We start from the raw sequence: 19918 nt of genomic DNA, 5'->3' as shown, positions 1-19918 counted from the left end.
GATGAGGGGGGGGGGGGGGGGTTGAATGGAAAGAGAACTGGTCGCGCGGAGAAAGATTTTGCACGCATGTGCGTGACGTGACAAGCCTGTAAACCCGTTGCTTCTGATGGACATGCGCCACGTGAATTGCATAATGAAGAGCGATCATTGCCTGTACTTCGCCCACTCGGCTTAGAAGCGATCCTGCCGCCGTCAGCACCGCGACGTCCCTCGTGGGAAGATAACGCGATGACCTCCGGATAAACTGCCCCTATCAATCCCAAATCCCTCCCCAATCAATTCCGATTAGACCCTGACGAAATTCCCTTCGATTCAATTATACCATCACGACGCGCGCTACACCTCTGCTTTCATCTTTCAGGCTTCACCTTTTAGGGCATAAACTAACGTTTATCACGCGCGCGATACTATGAAAGCTTCGACGCTGGACAATTAAAACGGTATTTTGTTTTGGTTCGTGCGAATCAGTCGTCGCGTCAAACCAGAGTACAGTCACGAAGCAAACGCCTTTGAAATTCGCACGAGCCAGTAATTTTGCCATTTTTCCAATCGGCCCGCTCTTATTCTGCTCCAAATACGTTCAATTACACACTCCAAGTAGCTCCAGCAGTATATATATATATATATATATAGGTAGTGCAGCGTCGACCGCGATTTAACGCTTATGCAAGTTCCCCGTTAGAGCCCGACTTGTTTCTCTGCCGTTTCTTCATCGTTTCTCCTCCTCCTCCTTCTCCTCAACCATACCTGCCCAACGAGAAAAACAGCCCGACACGCTGGATCTCGATACAGAAACTGGCATTTGGGCACAAGGCCACTGTACTGCCGACTCGCGCGGTTCGTTCCTCTTATTTTAGCAAAATCCCCTATTCTATGTGTAGTACTATATATCTCCCATTTCTGTTATTTCACAATGGCCATTACAAAAATACAAACAGACGCTCCATTATCTTGGATTGAATAAGATCATTCCCATGAAATAAGAGGGAGAGAGAGAGAGAGAAACGGCTTCGCAGGAATCTACAAGATTCCCACTTTTCTTCTCTCCTCGCCAATATTGAAAGTACTACCTGGGAAGAAAAACAGGTTGTCAGACTTCTATAAAGAGAAAGAGAAAGAGAAATGAGATATAGCCGTGCGTGGTCATTAGGACTCCCATTCTGGTTTCTCCCTCTCCGCTTGCTTCTAAAGCACCATTTTCGACCTTGAAAGCGGACAGGGCTATTAGGCAAGAGGGAGAGAGAGAGTTGTATATCCAAGAATAAGCAAGAAGAAGAGAGAGACTAGAGTTCTGACCCGAGAGAAGGTTAAATCTGATTTTTCTTCTCGTCTTTCCTATAACAGCAGCAACAACTAACTGCGCAATATGTTCTCCACTGGATATAATGAAACGGAATGATTAGAGTCGGTGGGGCACTATGTCACGTCATGAGTTCGCGGTATTACGCCTGATGATCTCTATCAAGCCAATTGTGGGATCTTGAAGAGGTCGTTCCACCCCTTAATCATCCCAGAATTATGCAATTATCCGTGAACGATACTCTCAGCTTTAAAAATATTCTCGCAATGCGGACGTTCGCCTCCTCAGCGTCTATATACAAAAACTTGTCTTACTTTCTTATTGCTCTGTTGTATATATATATATATATATATATACGACCGTTGGTAATTCGTTGGCGAGAACCCGAGGATTAATATGGTCAGAAAGCTGCAAGGTTTTTTACCCCCTCTTCAACAAGGTATAAGGTAAGAGAGCGCCTCGATTGGGTCAAGTGGGAATGGTTCATTGGCACGTATACACACGCGGACACAGACGCAAGAGCTTCGCGATGTCAGTGCTCACAGAGTTTATTTATATCAGTGTGCAGCGGTTTCGGGTCATTGCTTCGTGCTACCTAATGATTTGATTGCTCGACCACTGCGAGCATCACCATCGCGCCAATCCAACGGAAATTACCGCTGCTCGCTCTCTTCTTTTGCTATCCGGAAAGGAGAGCGCGCGTCAGACTCTCCAAAAATCTTTTCTCCCACTTCCCAATGAATGCTCTAACGTACTATTATATATTTGTGTGTATGGTTTGACGCACCAATCTCTCAGGCTAGCGAAAAAAGTTTGGAAAAAATTGTAATCATCCCGATGATCGTGTTTTTTTCTGTAGGAGAAAGGAATTCTCGTGTATAAAGGCAAATTGTTCATCGGTTGGTTTTAGGTCAATTCAAAGTCTCCGGGAGGATTAGCATAAGGTATATGTGGACTCTCGTATTCGTCGTACAAGACCCCGAAAATATCGATAAGTAAACAAGCGAGTTTGTATTCCCTGGCTATAGGTACACGTATCGACTACGAAATGCAATTTCATTGTCCATTTGGCAAGAAAGAGAGTGGACGGTTGACGTAGCGGCTACCGCAGTCCGTTCTCGAACATCATTAATATTTATGCTGCCCGACTATATTTAGAATTCCGGTTACGCTCTGTGTGCCACTAGACTACATTAGCTAATCTAGAAAAGTGATTTAATGAACGGGTTGAATTGATTGGGAAAAGAAGAAGAAGAAGAACTAACCTTAGCATCCTCTCGTGTCTGTCCCGTTCGAGAAGTTCTTCGGGAGTGGGCTGGTTGGGGGCGAGAAGAGCATGAGGTAACGGTGGGTACCTCGTGGGCGGTCTCCAGAGCATCTCCGACGCAACGGCGGGATGATGATGACCGGGCGGTGGTACCGGTGGTTGGTAGCCGACCGGGGGAGCGGTAGCGGCCGTCCCCGGGGGCCCCTGGGGATGAGCCATCAGCAGGGACGAGTGCTGGACGCTTTGCACGTGCCAGACTCTGGCCGGTGCGGCAGCCGGGGCCGAGGTGGAGGAGGTTGTAGCGGTGGCGGTGGTCTCCTCGATACTGAGGGCGGAACTCCTGGAGCCGCTGCGTTCGTCCCCGGAGCCGGCGCTCCTCAAGGAGCTTACCCCGCTGTCGGAGCCGCTGTCCCCGTAAGTGGCAGCAGCGGCGGCGATGCTCGAGCTCCCGCGAATACCGATGCCCGAGGTCGCACCAGCAACTCCGGCCCCGGCCTCCACCTCCATGAGGCCACCTCCCTCATCGCCGACCCTCGCTGGCACCTGCTGTTGCACTTCGAGGAGGGTGCCCGGTGTCAAATGATGAAGCTGGTGATGAGGGTGCGCTGCCTGTGGACTCGCGCCCAATTGTTGATGCTGCAGATGATGATGGTGACCGTGGGAACTGGGAGGAGGATGATGATGGTGGAGGTGATGATGATGATGGGCCTGAGGATGGATGTGGGAGGGCGTCGATGGCTGCTGCTGATGATGATGGATCACCGGGCTGCTGTTGCTCGAGTATCTATGGTGGTACTGGAGGTGGTGATGCTGCTGTTGCTGCTGCTGAAGTTGCTGCTGCGATTGCTGATGGTGATTCGCGATCGGCGGTGGCGGCTTGTTCAGTCTCTCCGCTAGTATCACCGGACTCTCGTTGTGCCTGCTACGCTCCTGGTCCCTCTGTTCCAGCAGAAGGTTCTGCTGCCTCCCACCGCCGCCCCCGCCGCCGCCTCCACTCAGAGGACTCAGCCTCTCCAGCACGGAGCTGGAGTCCTGACTGCTCGACTCCAACAGTTCAACCGACGCGACGCTCTCCGCCCTTCCGCAATCCTCCTCCTTCGAGGCCGACACCTTCTCTCTGGCCTCCTCGCGGCCAAACTTCTTCGCACCCTCCTTGATCCGATGGCAAAGCTTCTCTCGCGTTTTCTCGAGCTTCGCCTCCTCTTTCACCGTACAACGCTCCACCGGTGGAATTTTCTCCTCCTCGAGGACAGATCCATTAACGAGGAGCTTTCGCTCTTCCGACTCGCACTTGTCACTTTTTGCACAAGTGGGAGCCTCCTTGCCTCCAGGATCTACCTTGGCCGGAGGTGGTGGTTCCGGTTCCCGATCTCTCTCCCTCGACTGACTCTCCTCGTCCTCCTCGGGTTTGTTGTCCACCGCTCGCTTCAACCCCCTTAACCTTTTTTCCTTCCCCTCGACGTCTACCTGGTCGCCGGAGGAAGGCTCCTCGAGGTTCTTGTCGGATTTTCTGTCGGACCTTAGCTTCCTCGAGACCGGGCTGGGTTTGAGTCTTTTTGTCAGGGGATCACACCTGTCTGCTTCCTCCTCCTCCTCCCCCTCCCCCTCCTCCTCGTCCTCCTCGTCTTCGTCTTCTTCTTCTTCCTCTTCCTCCTCTTCCTCTTCCTCTTCCTCCTCCTCCTCCTCCTCCTCCTCGAATCTTCCAGCCAATCTTTCCTCCTTATCGGATTTAACCCTCTGCTCGGCCGGCTCCTCCTCTGTTTTCACTTCCTGCCCACCTGGCCTGGGTCTTCTCCTCGCCGGTCTTTGATTCGCGTGCTCCACGGGACTCTTAACCGTCGTTCCACGTCTTCGTAGCTTCTGCGCGCTTCCCGGCGCACCGTTGGCCTCCTCCAAAACCGTACGAGTTATCCGATTGTTCGGTTTGCCGGACGTAGGTCCCTTGTTCTCCCTGTCCTCCTGTTGCCTCGTCGATAATGCGACCTCGCTATCCTTCTCGAGCTTCTCCCTGCTCCCACCCTCGCTCGTCCTTCGTCTCCTATTATTTCGAGCACTGCTCTTTTCTGCAACAAAACGAATCGACAAACTCTCGTTAGCTGCGCGATCAAATAGCCAATAAAAACTACTTTCTACCGACTCTGTGCTCTATAGTATATACGCATTATTTTCCATAGCGAGATATATATATATATATACAGAGGGAGGGGGGCACGGAGGATGTAGGAACGTTGCTCGATCGAAATCTTTATGATCCTTAGGTGGGGTGGTAGATATACCATATACATATACATATACGGAGCGAATGTCGAAAGGGACGAAGCTGCTTTTTAACGAACAGGTCCTTTTGATGCGATCACTCTTCGTCCCTCGATCTCCTCTCCCTATATACCGCTCTATCCCTCGTTTAAATCCCCTTTAAGCACACCGCACTCTCGATAAAAAGAAAAATCATCAAATCGATTTAGGATTCCAAGTGAAGTAGTTCGAGAGCGAAGCTTCAGTGACGAACGGAAAATTTTGCTGCGTCTTGCATTGTCTCTTGCGGAATTGAGGAGAGCGAATAGGTATTTGGCTTTGGTGAGATTAAGAGAAGAGGAGGAGGGAGGCGTCCTCGATTAACCCAGTATAGGAACACGGTACAGTGGCTGGAGAGCAATTTACAAGAATACACGCATTCGAGGGATGTGTGTGGATTGGGATGGCGGCGGTGGGTTACGGCTGGGAGGTGGACAGGTGCGGAGCAGGAGGAGGAGACCGAGGGGGCAGGAGCGGGGGGATTTATTGCTCGGGATTTACTGTTATTACCGTTGAGGGGCTGGGGGGAGACACGAGAACCGGCAACGTTGCATTCGTGGGGTGTGCGTTTATCCGATGAGAACCACGTGTACTATACCGGTAAATCCAGGAGAAACCTGTAAATTTCATCCCTCGCAGCTCTACTACGAAATGTGATAACACGTTTCTACACTCTATACAACGAAACAAACTTTGAATCTGTAAACTGCACGTTATAATTGCCCGCCAGGAGAATTCAGAAAGTCTTCTTATTACTGCGCTATATATCTGTGCTATGTACCTACTCTTTTAGCGATGGGAAATTGAAAACTACATAATTGGGTAAACAACGAGGCGGACTTTAATGGCGTATCTTTTTTGTCGGGAAATGAAAAAATGTCGAAAGTATACGCGTACAGCAATTCCGATGAATATTGAAATTTATCGGATTATGCGAGTTGCGTTGGAAATACACAAAAAATCAACATTCTTTTAATCGTTTTCAATCCTGCCCCGTTTTAAATTCTCCGGTCCACGTACGCACGTTTTGCTAGTTTTACATCCAACCAATCCAGATAGAAAAGAATCCCGGTATAACCTAACGGTTGGTAATGGTTTCCCCTTTGCAGTTTCACGGCTCGCATCCCATCCCCTTTTAGCAACGCGCATTATTCGAAGAGTCATCGTAAATAAAAGAAAAAAAAGCAGCATCCGTTCATGGAGAGAGAGAGAGAGAGAGAGAGAGAGAGAGAGCGCGAGAGTCGTAAAAATGGAAATGGAATATTTGGAACGCGATGGTCTCGGGCGTTTGGGTTGAAAATACGGAAGCAGGGTTGTAAATCGCAACTCGACCCAGCTGCCAAAGATCTGGGAGAGCGATGATTTTTCGTCGTTTTCCCTCGTCCCAAAATGATCGCAGGGTCTAGACTGGATCTTCGTAAACAGGGAGATAGTATCGAGTTTCGGGTGAGGCAGACTGCGCGCGTCTACTGGTAGCGTTGCAGGTATGCTATATTGGTGGGACGGAGAGAGGAGGGGTAAGGAGGGGGAATCTAGTGCTGGAACAACCGGGAAAATATCCCTTTGTACCTTGAGGAAGGATACAAAGTCCGATAGGTATCGATTCCTCCTGACCCTGGAAGGACCTGCAGGATGGAATTAGATATGCTCGAGGTATACCCCGGAGAGAGGAGAACCCTTTGTCAAGACCTTCACCCCACGGGGAACCGACCATAACCTTCCCTCTGCAGCATTATGCGTCCATTTAATTCTTCTCTGCTGCTCTGTCTGCTCGCCTTCTGCCTCCGTCCCTTCGAGTCTGCCTCGTTAAAACTAATTAAATCTCCTTCACCCACTTTCACCCTACACCGAATTTCCTCTCCAAATCAATCCTTCCATACAACTCGACCCCGTACGCATAATACACAGCTCTCCACATGTATATATATATCCATCACATCACTGTCCCACCGTATTTTCTCGCACAGTCAATAAAGCGAAAAGTTTGCGTGTCGGTCGAGAAATATGGCGAGAGGGAAGGGCTGATTTTCCAAGTGTGACCGAGCTCTACATATATATATATTCCATATTAAAGAGAGACGGTTCGTTTGTTGATAAACTTGTATATTTGAAAAGTAGGTGGCTAGATGCACAGAGGAAAAATTAGAGTGAGAAGGATTTTCAGAGAGAGAGAGAGAGAGAGAGAGAGGCAGAACTAAGAGAGCTGGCCCTTGGCCAGAGACTCTTCAGCTTCTTCCGAGACTCTTCGGCCCAGAGCCAACGAACCCAGACACTCTCCGTCCGTCTACCTAATTTACTCGTAAAACAACTTTTCACCTTCCATCATACTCTCTCGTTCCATCGACGTTTACGGCACCACCCTTCAATCTTATCCTCCAAGTTTCACCCCTCGTTTAAGCGTAGCATTCGGGGATGAGAAAAAGCGATATTTTGATCGAACGATATATTTTTTATCCACCGTTTTGATTATCAAGAAACACGCAGATTGATTTATGGTAGTTGAAGGGATAACGCTGTTATATCCTCCTATCCCCTTCCACCACCTCGCGGCCGTCCATCTCCGTCCCTATATACGAAATTATTGCCACAGCATCGATCTTAATTAATTCCAGCTTATCGAAGCCCGCTGCTAGACGGATGAACCTAGAAACCGATTTAACGAATGATAACGAAGTGGCGTTTGCTGTTCCCTCGCCAGACATTTTTCATTTAATCGCTTCGCGCGTTTATCGCTTATTTAAGCAACCTCCACTTTTCCTCCATTCCTTTGTCAATCGTTAATCGAATGGCGTGCTATGCGCGTTAATTTATTAATCCTAATTGGTCGAGAGGAGTTTTGGGTTAATTTCAATAGGCAGAGGAGAGGCTAGGCTCGCGCACCAACGATTCCCAATTATAATTCTCTCTCCTACTATATACATATGTGAATGTGTACTCTTGGATATTGTATAATAGGGAGGAGGAGGAAGGATTCGAAGGAACCACCTCGTGTAACATATGAAAAGATGCGGGTGCAGGGATCGTTGATGGGAATAATTTATCGGAGCGAGCCATGGATGGGATGGCAACGATTGAATGGTCACTGACCGGATGTGACGTGGTGGCTGGCTGCAGGCTGGCTGGCCTGCTCGCCAAGATGGCCGGCAACGATAATTACTCGCGTGTTTACGACCGATAACGCTCCAACGCGAATACCCCCCCCCCATCCTCCCCTTCACCCTCCTCAGTTATTCACCAAGTAAACGTGACGTGCTTTTGCTCTACCTGCGCATACATATAAGAGCAAATCAAACGCGACCACCAATTAGGGCCGAGTAAATTCCACGCGTTCCGCTCGAGCATTATTATTAACGTATTGTCATTACACTGTTACTTCTTTCTCTCTCCCAGTCTGAATGAGAGAAAAAAAGGAAATTCTCCGAGCCATCCAATCGAAAGCGATTAAACGACTTTTTGGCTGGACGCGAGCAGGTTATCGCGAGAAAAGAGATAGGAACGGGACGGGACTTTGAAAATCGCTCGCTCGTCGGTCAGAGTGGATGTTTTTCCAGTTAAACGGGGGGAGATTAAAGGTATAGGCGCAGCTGAGCTGAGAAAGTAGCGTGGGACCACCGCATCGATGTCGTCGTAGACGTCTCGTATGTCATCATATGCGCCAACTTATATGCACTGGTCTCGACAAACACGTGATATCGCTATCCGAACCGTAAAAACAAAGCCACTAACACACGTATCTGTGTTTAAATATTCAGCTTGACACGTAGTCACACATGTACAATAATCGCAGGCTCGCATGCATTATATAGCCTGCTGCGAATCGTATTTATATATGTACATTTGATGATTTTGTCGAACCGAAAATGGCCAATAGTGATTTATTCGACTCTGTCATAGGCGTTCGATGAAACATTGCTTTATTATTGGAGCAAGCACGATCCGAGCTTGTAATGAATGAAGGAAAACCTGTTGTTTGACTGTATCTGCTTGCAGTAATAATTTCGTAGCGTGATCTTTCAATCGTGTTTATCCCGAGGCGAGTTCAAGGTTTCCCCTTAATCATCCGGTAAGATATGTGTGGCGTCGGGGCGATCTCGCTCCGTGTACATGACAGGAAATTATTCATTTGATGACGAGCGCGTGAAAAGCATGCGCTTCCGGTGTAAGCGTAATTGGTGCGACTAAGAAACTCGTAAACGCGTCATTAGTCGCGGGAGACATAATAATATAAAGGAACTATATATATATATATATATATATATATATATATATATATATGTGTGTGTGTGTATGAATAGAGAGAGGAGAGTGCAAATATTTGGCAGATTTTTAACAGCAAAAAGAGCTATATATACACCAACCATGCGACGACGAATACCCTGTAACATATATATATATACATATATATATGCCTATCTATCGTTTTGTGACTGACTGTATGACCTTGCGGGAGCTAGGGATTTAACGACGCTGGTGCGCTTGCGATAAAAATTAATTCTTGCGTCACGCTATAGTTTTACGATCGGGTTAAAAGAGAGAAGGATAGATGTATGTGGTTGGATGTAAATGAAAGATCTATTTTGGTGGAGTTTTGGCCTCGAGGATAGGGCTGTTTTCACTTTCGCGCTGAAACAACGGAAGCGAATGAATGAAAACAATCTATTTTGGGAAATGTTAACGATCGAATGGGAGCAATGGGCGGAGGAAAGTTTGAATCGGAATTGAGTTATGTCGCTGGGAGTAGAATTCGCTCATTAGCCGGGTCGATAGCTGGGAATTCAACGGCCATTAGCCGCCTTTGGCTTTATGGTCGGCAGTAAATGCGGAAACGAGGCGGAATGGTCCCGGCTACCTGGCGGGATGAGTCCTGCAGGAGCTCCCGGGACTCTGACGATCGATTTTATCACCGCCCCACAAAATTACACGTCTACACACATACACACACACACACAAACTCTCTACCATCCGGCGCGCGCGTTCCACCTCTCTCTCTTTCGCTCTAACACTACAAACTCTCCTGCACCAACTTCTCTCCAACTTGCAGCTATTACCTCAAGTTGTGCTCCCGCGATTTTTCGTCTTTTATCCGGAAATTCACCGAGTTCCTCTATAGTCTCCCCCCTTTAATGAATTCTCAACTCTTGGCGGAGATTTCATCTCGCGCGCATAAGCCACACTTAATAAGACTTTGTATAATGAGAATCGTATACATATATATGTGTATGGATATGGGAGTAAAGGCACGTAAATTCGAAATTGATTCTCTTGTACATATATATATATATATATATCGATGGAGGAGCGAGCGTCGATAGTGCAGTGTCTAGCGGAATATAAAGATGAGTCATCGCGAGCTTTCATTCGCGTGCTACACGGGCGCGTATATAGGTGCATCAGGGACGATGACATTCGACGACGAAGACGACGAGCCTAAGAGAGGATAGAGCTACTCTCTGGGACTCTGCAAGCGAGTCATGCTTATCTTGACGGGCGGCCGGACTGGCGGGAGTGGCAAACGAGATCGCCAGACCATCCAATACGTGCTGCTCTGTGTCTTTTACTTTATACATACATATATATATAGGATTGGCGACCAGTCACGCTCTCTAACAGTTCCGTCGCATCGGTCGAAATGAAGAAAAAGAAAGAGTAGAAGAAGAAGAAGAAGAAAAAAGGAGAACCACTTAAAGCCATCTCCCATCCCAATAAACCATATGTCTTTACCCACATGTCGACTTCCGCTTCTTCAAAGAAATCAACTTTTTTAAGCGAGAACATCAGGAACGAGACTGCCGAGTCTCTCCTCTCGTTAAGACTGAATTATTTGTCGATTGGTGTAAAAATGCAAGAAGAGAAAAAAGAAAGATGAGGGAGCGGTCAATTAAAGTCAACGGATGGTAGGAACAAAGGGAATCAGTGAGAAAGTGAAGAAACGAGAGCCGCTTTAGAGTTGAAAAATAAAAGGGACTTGGCGAGTTGAAAGAGAGGTCGACAGCCCTCTTCTTCGGAAGGCTTCTCTCCTCTCTCGCCAATGTTCCGCGTGTTCATGGAAAAAGAGGGGTAAATGGCAGAGAGGTGAGGAGGGGGGGGGGGGGGGGGGTGGGGAGGAGGTAAAACCAGCTCGACCGGTTCGGCGGAACTCGACTGGTTTCATTAAACTCCTGCTGCAACCTCCCCTTGTCCCTAACGCATACATCGACGTGGAACGATGGAGGGAGGGAGGGAGAGAGAAAGAGAGAGAGAAAAAACCTTGAGTGTTCTCGACAGGGTACCCCCTACCTCCCATCCAGTTGAGTTTTGCACGATTATGCAGGATGCGCGCGAGTAGTGGAATGAGTAAGAGAGAGAGAGAGAGAGGAGGCAAGGTGCAAAAGGAAAGTCCCGGATAATTGCCAGGGTCCCGTAATGCCCAGACTACCCGTTCCGTGACTCAGACGCGCCATAATCTCTTACCCTCCTGCTACATCGTAATTCCTCAGACTACAATCGTTCTTCTATCTCATTTTCTCCTCCCACTCCTCACTACTACCATTATAGCATTAGTATCAACATGTACCCACCATTGCGCACTCCCAAATACTCGTCCGCATATTTTTCGAGCCATCAAATTTTACGACGCTTTTCACGACTAAATTAGACGATTTATCAGGTCGCTAGTGACAAAGCAGGAAGGAAAAGGAGAGTATATCTATGGTACGTATATGCTTGTATAAACGCGAAGGAGCGGTATATAATATTCGATATCTGTGTGCGCGCGCCTGTGAGTGTCGTCGCTCGCTCGCTCTCTCGTTTCCCGTGAGACTGAAGAGTCCTTCTGGATCGAGGCTTGCTTTTTATGTCGATCGCCTCCTTCTCACTTCTGGGAAAGCGCGTGCGTGCACGAGTGCGTTTATTCACGCTCATTAATTAAGGTAAGTATAGCGCGCGATCGTTAAGGTAACAATGTTGTCCACTGTATATTTACGTAGCTCGCAGCTGTAATGGGTCTCATCGCCTTCGTGCATATTCCACAGGAGAAACCAAAGTCTGTAATCGAAACCATATTATACGGAATTATCCGTTTCTAATTATCTCGAAATTTCTCTCTCTCTCTCTCTCTGCTCTTATTGCATTTAGTGTATATGCATCTATACGATAATTCAGTGCGTCGATACACTTGGCAAAGAAATCCCTTCGATTGGTACTTTCTTACGAATAGAAGAATTAATTCCAAAGACATTTCTCCGAGAGCTTTTGTTATTGGAAGGTCCGCGTTGTTGGGTCGTCCCAGAACTCAACGCGTGTTCGTTTACCCTTCTCTCGATCAGTCGCCAAGTAAGAAAATAAAGAAAAAAGTGCGAGTTGTAGGGGAGCCACTTAGCGAAGTATACGGATCAATAAGTTCTGTGCAGTAATTGTGGTGTACCGTTGGCGAATAGCCTCGAGGGCGAGCATTTCCCTCGCTATTGACAGCAAACTATCTCGTAACTGTTGATATTTATTTCTCCAGCGATGGAAAAACTTTGTAAACAACTCGCATTAGCGGCCGGTAGTTTCGTCTTTAATAATAAAGATGCGACTATGTAATTTCAGTGGAAGTTGATCGTACATGTTGAAGTAGCAGCGAGCGATGGAGCTATGGGGAGCCCTGCAGGATTGAAGAAGGAAGTAAACTCCGAGGAAAATGGCATTTAAATTGATTCCCCGGCGAAAAGCGGCGAGTGAAATGGATCGAGGTGTTGCCAGGGGGAGGGAGAGGTGAGAATTTTTTAAGCGTCCAGGAAGCCACGAACCTGATAAGCCTCTCAGCTGTCGGTCGAGGAACCTGATAACGTCACGTTCTCCGATATTCGACGCGTGTCCTTAAATGAGAGATTACAAGCGCGCAGGGCTTACGCTCCGATTTCTTTCTCGACCATTTCGCATTCTACCACGCGATTCCTCGAAAATTTCTCCTCTTTGTCAAACTCCTTTCACGACGCAATGCCACTCGAATTTTCTTGGAAATCCATGCAATTATCACTGATTCATATTTCAATCCAACGGAGTTACGTAGCGCATTCTCTTTGACTTGTGTTATTCCTTATTTTCTCACTATCATTGCCAATATATATATAGGCTTTGCTGATCTTTGCTTTTCTCTTCCGATCCATCCTTACGAAATTATATTCGTTCAGCCTTGTACGCAGATTTCTCCGCTTGTGTTTTATTCCTCTCGGTTTTCCCGTTTCGATGATCCATCGTTGACCCGTGCTTGCTGGAAATATTTCCAAGCTTATCTTTGCAGGCTTATCATCGTGCTGCAAACATTGCAGTTGACATTTGTCCAGTGTATACGCATACGGAAGTATTTTTTCATTAAATTCAATTATATATGTATGTAGATATATATATATATATATTTGAGAAGAGGATGGGGAAAGAGAAAAGCTGCTGACACTATTTGGTAAGTGAATCTGCCTCTTATCGATTTTTCTGTGCAGAGAGAACTGTAGGAGGGATTCGCTCCTTCTCTTCGCTCAACTGGAGACGATTACGTTATTCGAGTTATACGACAGTGAGACCGGCTCGTCGGGGTATTAATAAAAGCGAGCGGTGCCGTGTTTTATTGCGACAGGGGGGGAATTAGCACGCGATCGTGGAATTACGAAAGTGGAATGCGTATAAATGTCTTTCCCGTGGATGCTGCGTCACTGACCGAGAGAAAATTCTCATCCCATCGTAATTCGCTCGAGTTTATTGGCCTCAACGTTTCTTCTTCTTCTTCTTAATTCTTCTACTGCCAGTCTGCCTCCCCCTCTTAAAACGAGAAAAACAGAAACATGGCCCAGTCCTGCCACTCGAATATCCGAGGAATTTCAAATTTCTCATTGGCCAACCAAAAATTTCTCATTCGAGACAATCCTACTTGAATATATGGCGGAGAGATTAGAAAGAGCGATCGCTGTTTGACGATCTTATGCAAAGAGATTGAGAAAGTTTATAATAGCAATAAATTTTTCGTATAGTCGTGGCACCAGCTGGCTCGGCTCCTCACGTTTACACGATAGTGATAAATGATTTATCCGGCAAATTCTGGTCGTAAGCCAACATTTTCTGTCGCCGCTATCCTACTTCATCCGCTTTTATTAACTCCCCCCCCCCTCTCTCTCTTCTACCAAACGCATGATTCCCGAATTAAATTTTGCCGGATAAAAATCGTACAATTTCGCTCTGCGTTTAATGCTCCGGAGAAACTCCATGTATTAATTATAAAGTTACGCATAGTAAAAGTGTGTTTGTGCGTGTGTGTGTGTTATAGAAACTCTTGGTGGAAAATCCGCAGTAATCTCGTTTAGAGCTTTCGTAAATTTCTTAGCCGCGGAATGGAGCGTGCGCGTTATAGATGGGTCCTTTGGAAACGAGGGGGGCATGGTTCTCAAGGTTACGCTGGGTCCCGTGGTATATATATACAGCGACGCGTCCTTCGGGAGCTTTTTCCGCGCGTTATCATTTCTCTGCGTGGTCGCAATGTGCACAAAGGACTCGAAGGGTCAACGAGTAAAAAGCATGTACATATTTAGGGACCGAGCGAGCACGAATTGTCGGATGACTGCATGAAAATCAAATTATTTGTCTATTTTGGGGAGAGGAGAAGGGGGGGGGGGGAGATGACCACGTTGCGCGCGACCATGGGAGAACGAGGCATGAATGGAAGAAAATTTACATGGGATCGGTGTGTTTATTTAAAGGATGAATATGCGTCTATGAGAGGAGGAGGAGGAGGCCGTCAGGTGAAACGAACGAGTTCTCGGGAACCAGTTGGTCCGTGTAAGGGCTCGAGGGGAATGGCGGAATGGCGGATTCATCCTGACTGGTGCAGGGAACGTGTGCAGCTCGCGCAAGGACTATAATACGATGAGGCTAACAGTGCGTGCGCATTTCTCCTTCTGTGTATGTGTGTGTGTGTGTGTGTGTGTGTGTATTTTTGCAGGAGGGTTTTCTCAGGCGCAGTGACTACTTCTTGAATAATGCATGGCAGCCGCGGGCCCACGCCACTGTATATATATATATATATATATATATATAGGGAGATGCCAGACACGCTACTCGAAACACCAAGTTGTATCCTATAGCACAGCAGTACAAAAGGAAGTCCAAACTATTTCTCTCTCATCTTCTCCTCTCTCTCTCTCTCTCTCTGCACAGTCCCCTCCTCTCCCTTCAATCTCTCTATTGAATGAATTTGCTGAATAATCAACTCTACTCTTTCCTCGCTATACATCTCTCATTCCTAAACATTTTACTTTGATCAACTTATATTATATATATATATATATTTTAGCTTTTAAAGCGAGTATCAATACTCTCTTTAGCTCGCCTCCAAACTGAATTTGTTTTGTAAATGATATAATCTCTCTCTCTCTCTCTCTCTCTGGCTCGCTATTGGAGGGCAAATTTCGTCAATTAACCGGACTGATTAAAAGTTGCCAATTTGCGTGGAACAGCGAGCGTTCCCCGGCAAAAGCACACGGGCTTTTGAAATGATACAAAAGCTCGCGCAAACTATCATTGTGCTTTCGACAGTCCATTGAAAATCCTTGCTATAGGCATAAATTAGCAAATGGAGCGTTCCCGTTCCTATGTACCGAATTAAGCGTGCGTGCATGTATAGAATATATAATGACAGTCTCTTTACGAGTACACGTATTATACTACCGCGCATTTATATATGTACAACAAAACTAAGTTGCATTATTGAATCAAGTTGAAATTACGCAACGAATGGAAAATCAATTTTCCTGACAAAATTTCCTGGAGCATTCGTTGGAATAACCGTTGCCCCGTCGAGTGAAATTAGCAGGAAAATCGAGTATCGATTTTACGATAAGTGTCAAGCTGCAAAGTTTGTCTTGGGACGAGTGAGAGTCGGGCAGGAAAATTTGCTCGGGAGAATATCGCGCGCGCGCGCGCGCGCGCGCGTCCTGGAGCACGATTATTCCCCTATAGCGGAGTAGTTTGCCACGAATAACGGCAGTTTCCGTGCAGACTCCCTGAAATAGATTACAGCGAGCAACAGCGTTGGCTCACCAGCAACTACTTTTAACACGAATATATATCCGACTTTCGCCCAAACCGTTTCCCAACTTCGGTCGGGCTTTTCGCTCCAACCTCAAAATTGATTCGATCGATTAGTTTCCAAATATTCCCTTAAAAAATTTACTACGAGACGCCGAAAGAATTTGTTCCATTTGGCGAATCATTCAGGAGGATCCAATGTTAAGGAGGATGGTGTCGGATTGAATTTGACACGCATCGGCGTAGACTTTGCACATAAATTCTACATACTTATGTGTGTGTGTGTGTGTGTGTGTGTGTGTGTAATAAAGAAAGGACAAATGGATCGGATGAAAATTAAGGGCAGGCGTGGGGAGCCGATGCAGCCGGGCAGTCAGTCGGGTCTGGCTGGTGTCGTCATGGTTGGGGCATTTTCACCTACACAAACGCTCGGTATATACAACGGCTGTGCATGTTTTCGTGCGCAGCCAAGGCGTAACATTATTCGTGTAGTGCCGTGATTAGACACGCCATGGTCTTCGGAGAACCGGTTTTTCCTCCTTCCATTCCTCCTCCGTTTGCCCTCCTCTTCTAACTCGACTATACTCCCCCACCCTCCTCGTCAAACTACGAGCAATCCGCAGCATCCAGTTTCCCATAGGAACACACTCACCTCGGAGACAAGTGGACTCGCTTCGCTACGAGAACTTCCTCGCTCGCCCGCCGTCAACTTTCTCCTTGCGTAATTCCTACCACAGCCTTTCTTCTTCTGACCATCAACCACCATCATTTCCATTCCCGTTACTCATCGTCTATACATACATATAATATTAACTCAAGCAGAAGTATTGGATCGCCTGCAGTCTCTCTGAGTCCGCCAACTCTCGGATCACGAGAAACTCGTGTCTAAAACTTTTCATTATATTATATATATATATATATATATATATCAGTTTCTCTCTCAATCACAAGAAATCTCTGCCAAATCGGTATATATTCCCTCCCCCCTCCCTAATACGTCATGATATTTTTCACAAACTAAACACTTTTTCCCGATTTTACCACTTTGTCCGATAGTTTCAATTGGAAATAGTTTGGAAGTTTTGTCGAGTCGACGAGGTAAATAGTTGGCATTGTGTGCGAGGCGGCACCGACTCTGATACGCGGCAAAATATATTAAAGCTGCCGATACTGGGGCATGCACGTATTGCATATTCAAGACATTAACACCCACGCATTCCGGACGTCTTTGCGTAATCCTAGCGTACCGTGAAAAGCGTAATGAGCAAAACCTCCGCATTTTTATTATTCCGATCCATCTCCTTTCTTTTCTAAGAATAAAAAAAAACAAAGTCTCTCTCCCTCTTTCTCTCTTTGTCCGTTCTGCAAAGGCAAGCTCGACTCAACTACGACAAACGTCCTTGAAGACTTTCGAGAGTTCAAGGCCCTCTTCCCTTCTCCACCGATGAGCAGCACTTATCTCCGGGCAAATTAAAATTCAGGTCCGAGTCGATACCGCGGCAGGAATTAATCTCATGATTTTTGACAAAGTAAAATAAGAAGAGAAAAAATAGTACAACCGACGGTAGAGAGTTTTAAAGCTTCGACCGATAAAAATTCCCGGTACGATAAGCGGAGCAAATATTTACCCCCTCCCCCCCCCCCCCCCCCCCCACTCTTGATTCCCAAATACCTTTAGGGCGGAGATCGTTAAAACTTTATCACAGGAATCAATGTACTTGTTCGTGCAGAAAGAGAATATTTGCCGTGGAGAGCTGGAATAAATTTGAATGAATAAACACCATGACGCGTAAGCATCTATTAACATTTCTATACATTCTTGAAAAGTGTCGGAAAATTCTCAAATTCCAATTAGCACGGAATAATTTCCACTTTGATTTTCTCGAAGCACCGAGTCGTTAAAGCTCTGGCTTTATATTATTGGCCGAAAGTGTTGAAAAAGTTGAGACGCCCATCGGGATCCAAGCGAATTTTGCAACAATGCTGATGGAGATTCATGGCGAGAGTTATTGAATTGAAAACGGTGTAAGAAGAGCGAGGGGGGAGTAAAAATGGCGACGGAACGTTGTGGTTTTGTCGAGAGGGGACTCTCGTATAAGGATTCAGGCCAGGTTGGGCCATAAATCGAGGATAACGACTGCACGGTCTACGCGCTACGAATACCAGCATTAAATGCCGGGAGAGCGCGAGCTAGTTCGTGTTCCGCAATTATTTCGTCGAAAACGAAACGCCCTGAGCTCCGGGGGGACCACTTTGAATCCTCCGCGCCGCAAATCCTTCCCGTGTATTCCCTCCCCCCTCCCCTCATCCACCCATCAACCCCACTCCAACTTCACTATCTTTAAATTCAATTAAATCCTCGCCCCACTCGCGTCCCCCCCCCTCCCCTCCCTCCTCCCCAGAAGACTCATATCTTTTTCCCTGCGTAGGATATAATAAAATAATCCAAACGATCGGTCGACGAGAAGAAGAAGTACGTACGCCAATCCAAAAAGAGAAAAGAAAGAAACACTTTGGAGAAGCACCGGATTTACCTGTTTATCACTGTGAGTTTATATTTTGCAGAGCCGACAGCCGGCAGGAATAAATAGCATCGTAGCACTTAAACACTGGCCGGCGTATCGGGTTGCAGCACATCTCTTCTCGATCATCACTCACAGCCTATGTATAGATTACGTCACAATAAAAAGCACGAATGATGGGACGAATATGAAGAAGCTCGGAAATTGCACGCACGCACGCACGCACACACACACACACAAAGCGAGAGGGACGTCGAGGGGAAGCGGCGAGGCACGAATGCATATAGGTAGAGTCCCGGGTAGATCTCGCGCTCGACATCCGGTTCGCGTGTTTTCGGGAACACGCGCGAGCTATTGGGAAGGATTGTCCATCCGTGTGTCTCTCCCGGGAGCGGAGCGCTCGGAGAACTGGCCGCGACTAGGCTCGCCTGTGCTCGAGAGAGCCGAAGAGCCGAGAGGGACGACGCGAGAGAGAGAGAGAGAGAGAGAGAGAGAGAGAGAGAGAGAGAGAGAGAGAGAGAGAGAGAGAGAGAGAGAGGATGGTGGAAAGCGCGTAGTCCGCGTATACTCTCCGCCGCCAGGCGCGGCACAGCTGGGTAAGACGCACTGTGGTGTGCACGCCAGAGTCACGGCGACGTCGACGACGACGACGACGACGACGACGACGACGGCGACGGCGGCACGACGACGGCACCACGGCCACCACATCAACTTCTTCCAGTGGCCATTCTCGATTCTGCGCAGATCGAGATGCGCGAGTCGCACTTGCCACGCAGCGAACCGAGTTCACAGTCCCGCGCTGCGCGTATACCCAACACTCTAACTATATATACTATATACCTACCTCTCCCTCTCGCTCGCGCGCAACGCTCCGACGTATATTGTATTTATATATATATAGGAAAATCGACGATTTCACTGCACGGCAAAAGCCGTTATCGCTCGTCTCACCGGTATCGCGTGTCGCCTCAAACGATTCATGAAACTCTGCATAATTTTAGCCGGAGGATTAGCCCCCCTGGTATTGCTGAAATTACCCAAGTGCAATTACGCTCGCTAATGTAGCATTGTCCTGGCGACACTGACGTAATAAATGAGACGATCGTTAATCGTATATATATATATATATATATATATATATATGTATGTGCGTGTATTTCTGATCCAATTATTCGAGTGACGTCATTGGAATGCGAAAAAGGGAAAATATGTTTGAGGAAAAATCTAACAATGAAGATGGATAGGGAGGGAGGGTACATATAATTGAAGCCTTGAAGTAATTGGCAGACTGGGCCAGGCAGGCAGGCAGGCAGGAAGAGCATCGTTCACAATTCTACCTTAATCGGCCTGAAATTGCCAATGCAACCGATATGGTATATTGGCCGCGATTAATAATTCATAAGCATCGTCTCATCCCACTTTCTCCGCTTCACCTACTTTACATTACGAGCATGCTTTCGTTGGCCACTCCAAACCGAAGAAATCCAATCCAATCCAATG

General features: G+C 47.0%; 1 protein-coding gene across 1 annotated transcript in view; it reads right to left on the bottom strand.

Annotated features, from left to right (window-relative positions):
• Positions 1 to 19918, bottom strand: part of Kdm3 (Lysine demethylase 3) — a 122963-nt gene that overhangs the window by 55551 nt on the left and 47494 nt on the right. The window contains exon 8 of the mRNA XM_066731131.1: positions 2566 to 4630. Within this exon, the coding sequence (XP_066587228.1) occupies positions 2566 to 4630 (2065 nt within the window). The remainder of the gene's footprint in view (positions 1 to 2565; positions 4631 to 19918) is intronic.

The sequence above is a fragment of the Prorops nasuta genome, unplaced genomic scaffold (genome assembly GCF_024137725.1).
Source record: "Prorops nasuta isolate Cenicafe-Biocafe unplaced genomic scaffold, Cenicafe_Pnas_1.2 PNAS00008, whole genome shotgun sequence".
Taxonomy (NCBI): Eukaryota; Metazoa; Arthropoda; class Insecta; order Hymenoptera; family Bethylidae; genus Prorops; species Prorops nasuta.
This window is presented reverse-complemented; position numbering and strand designations above follow the sequence as displayed.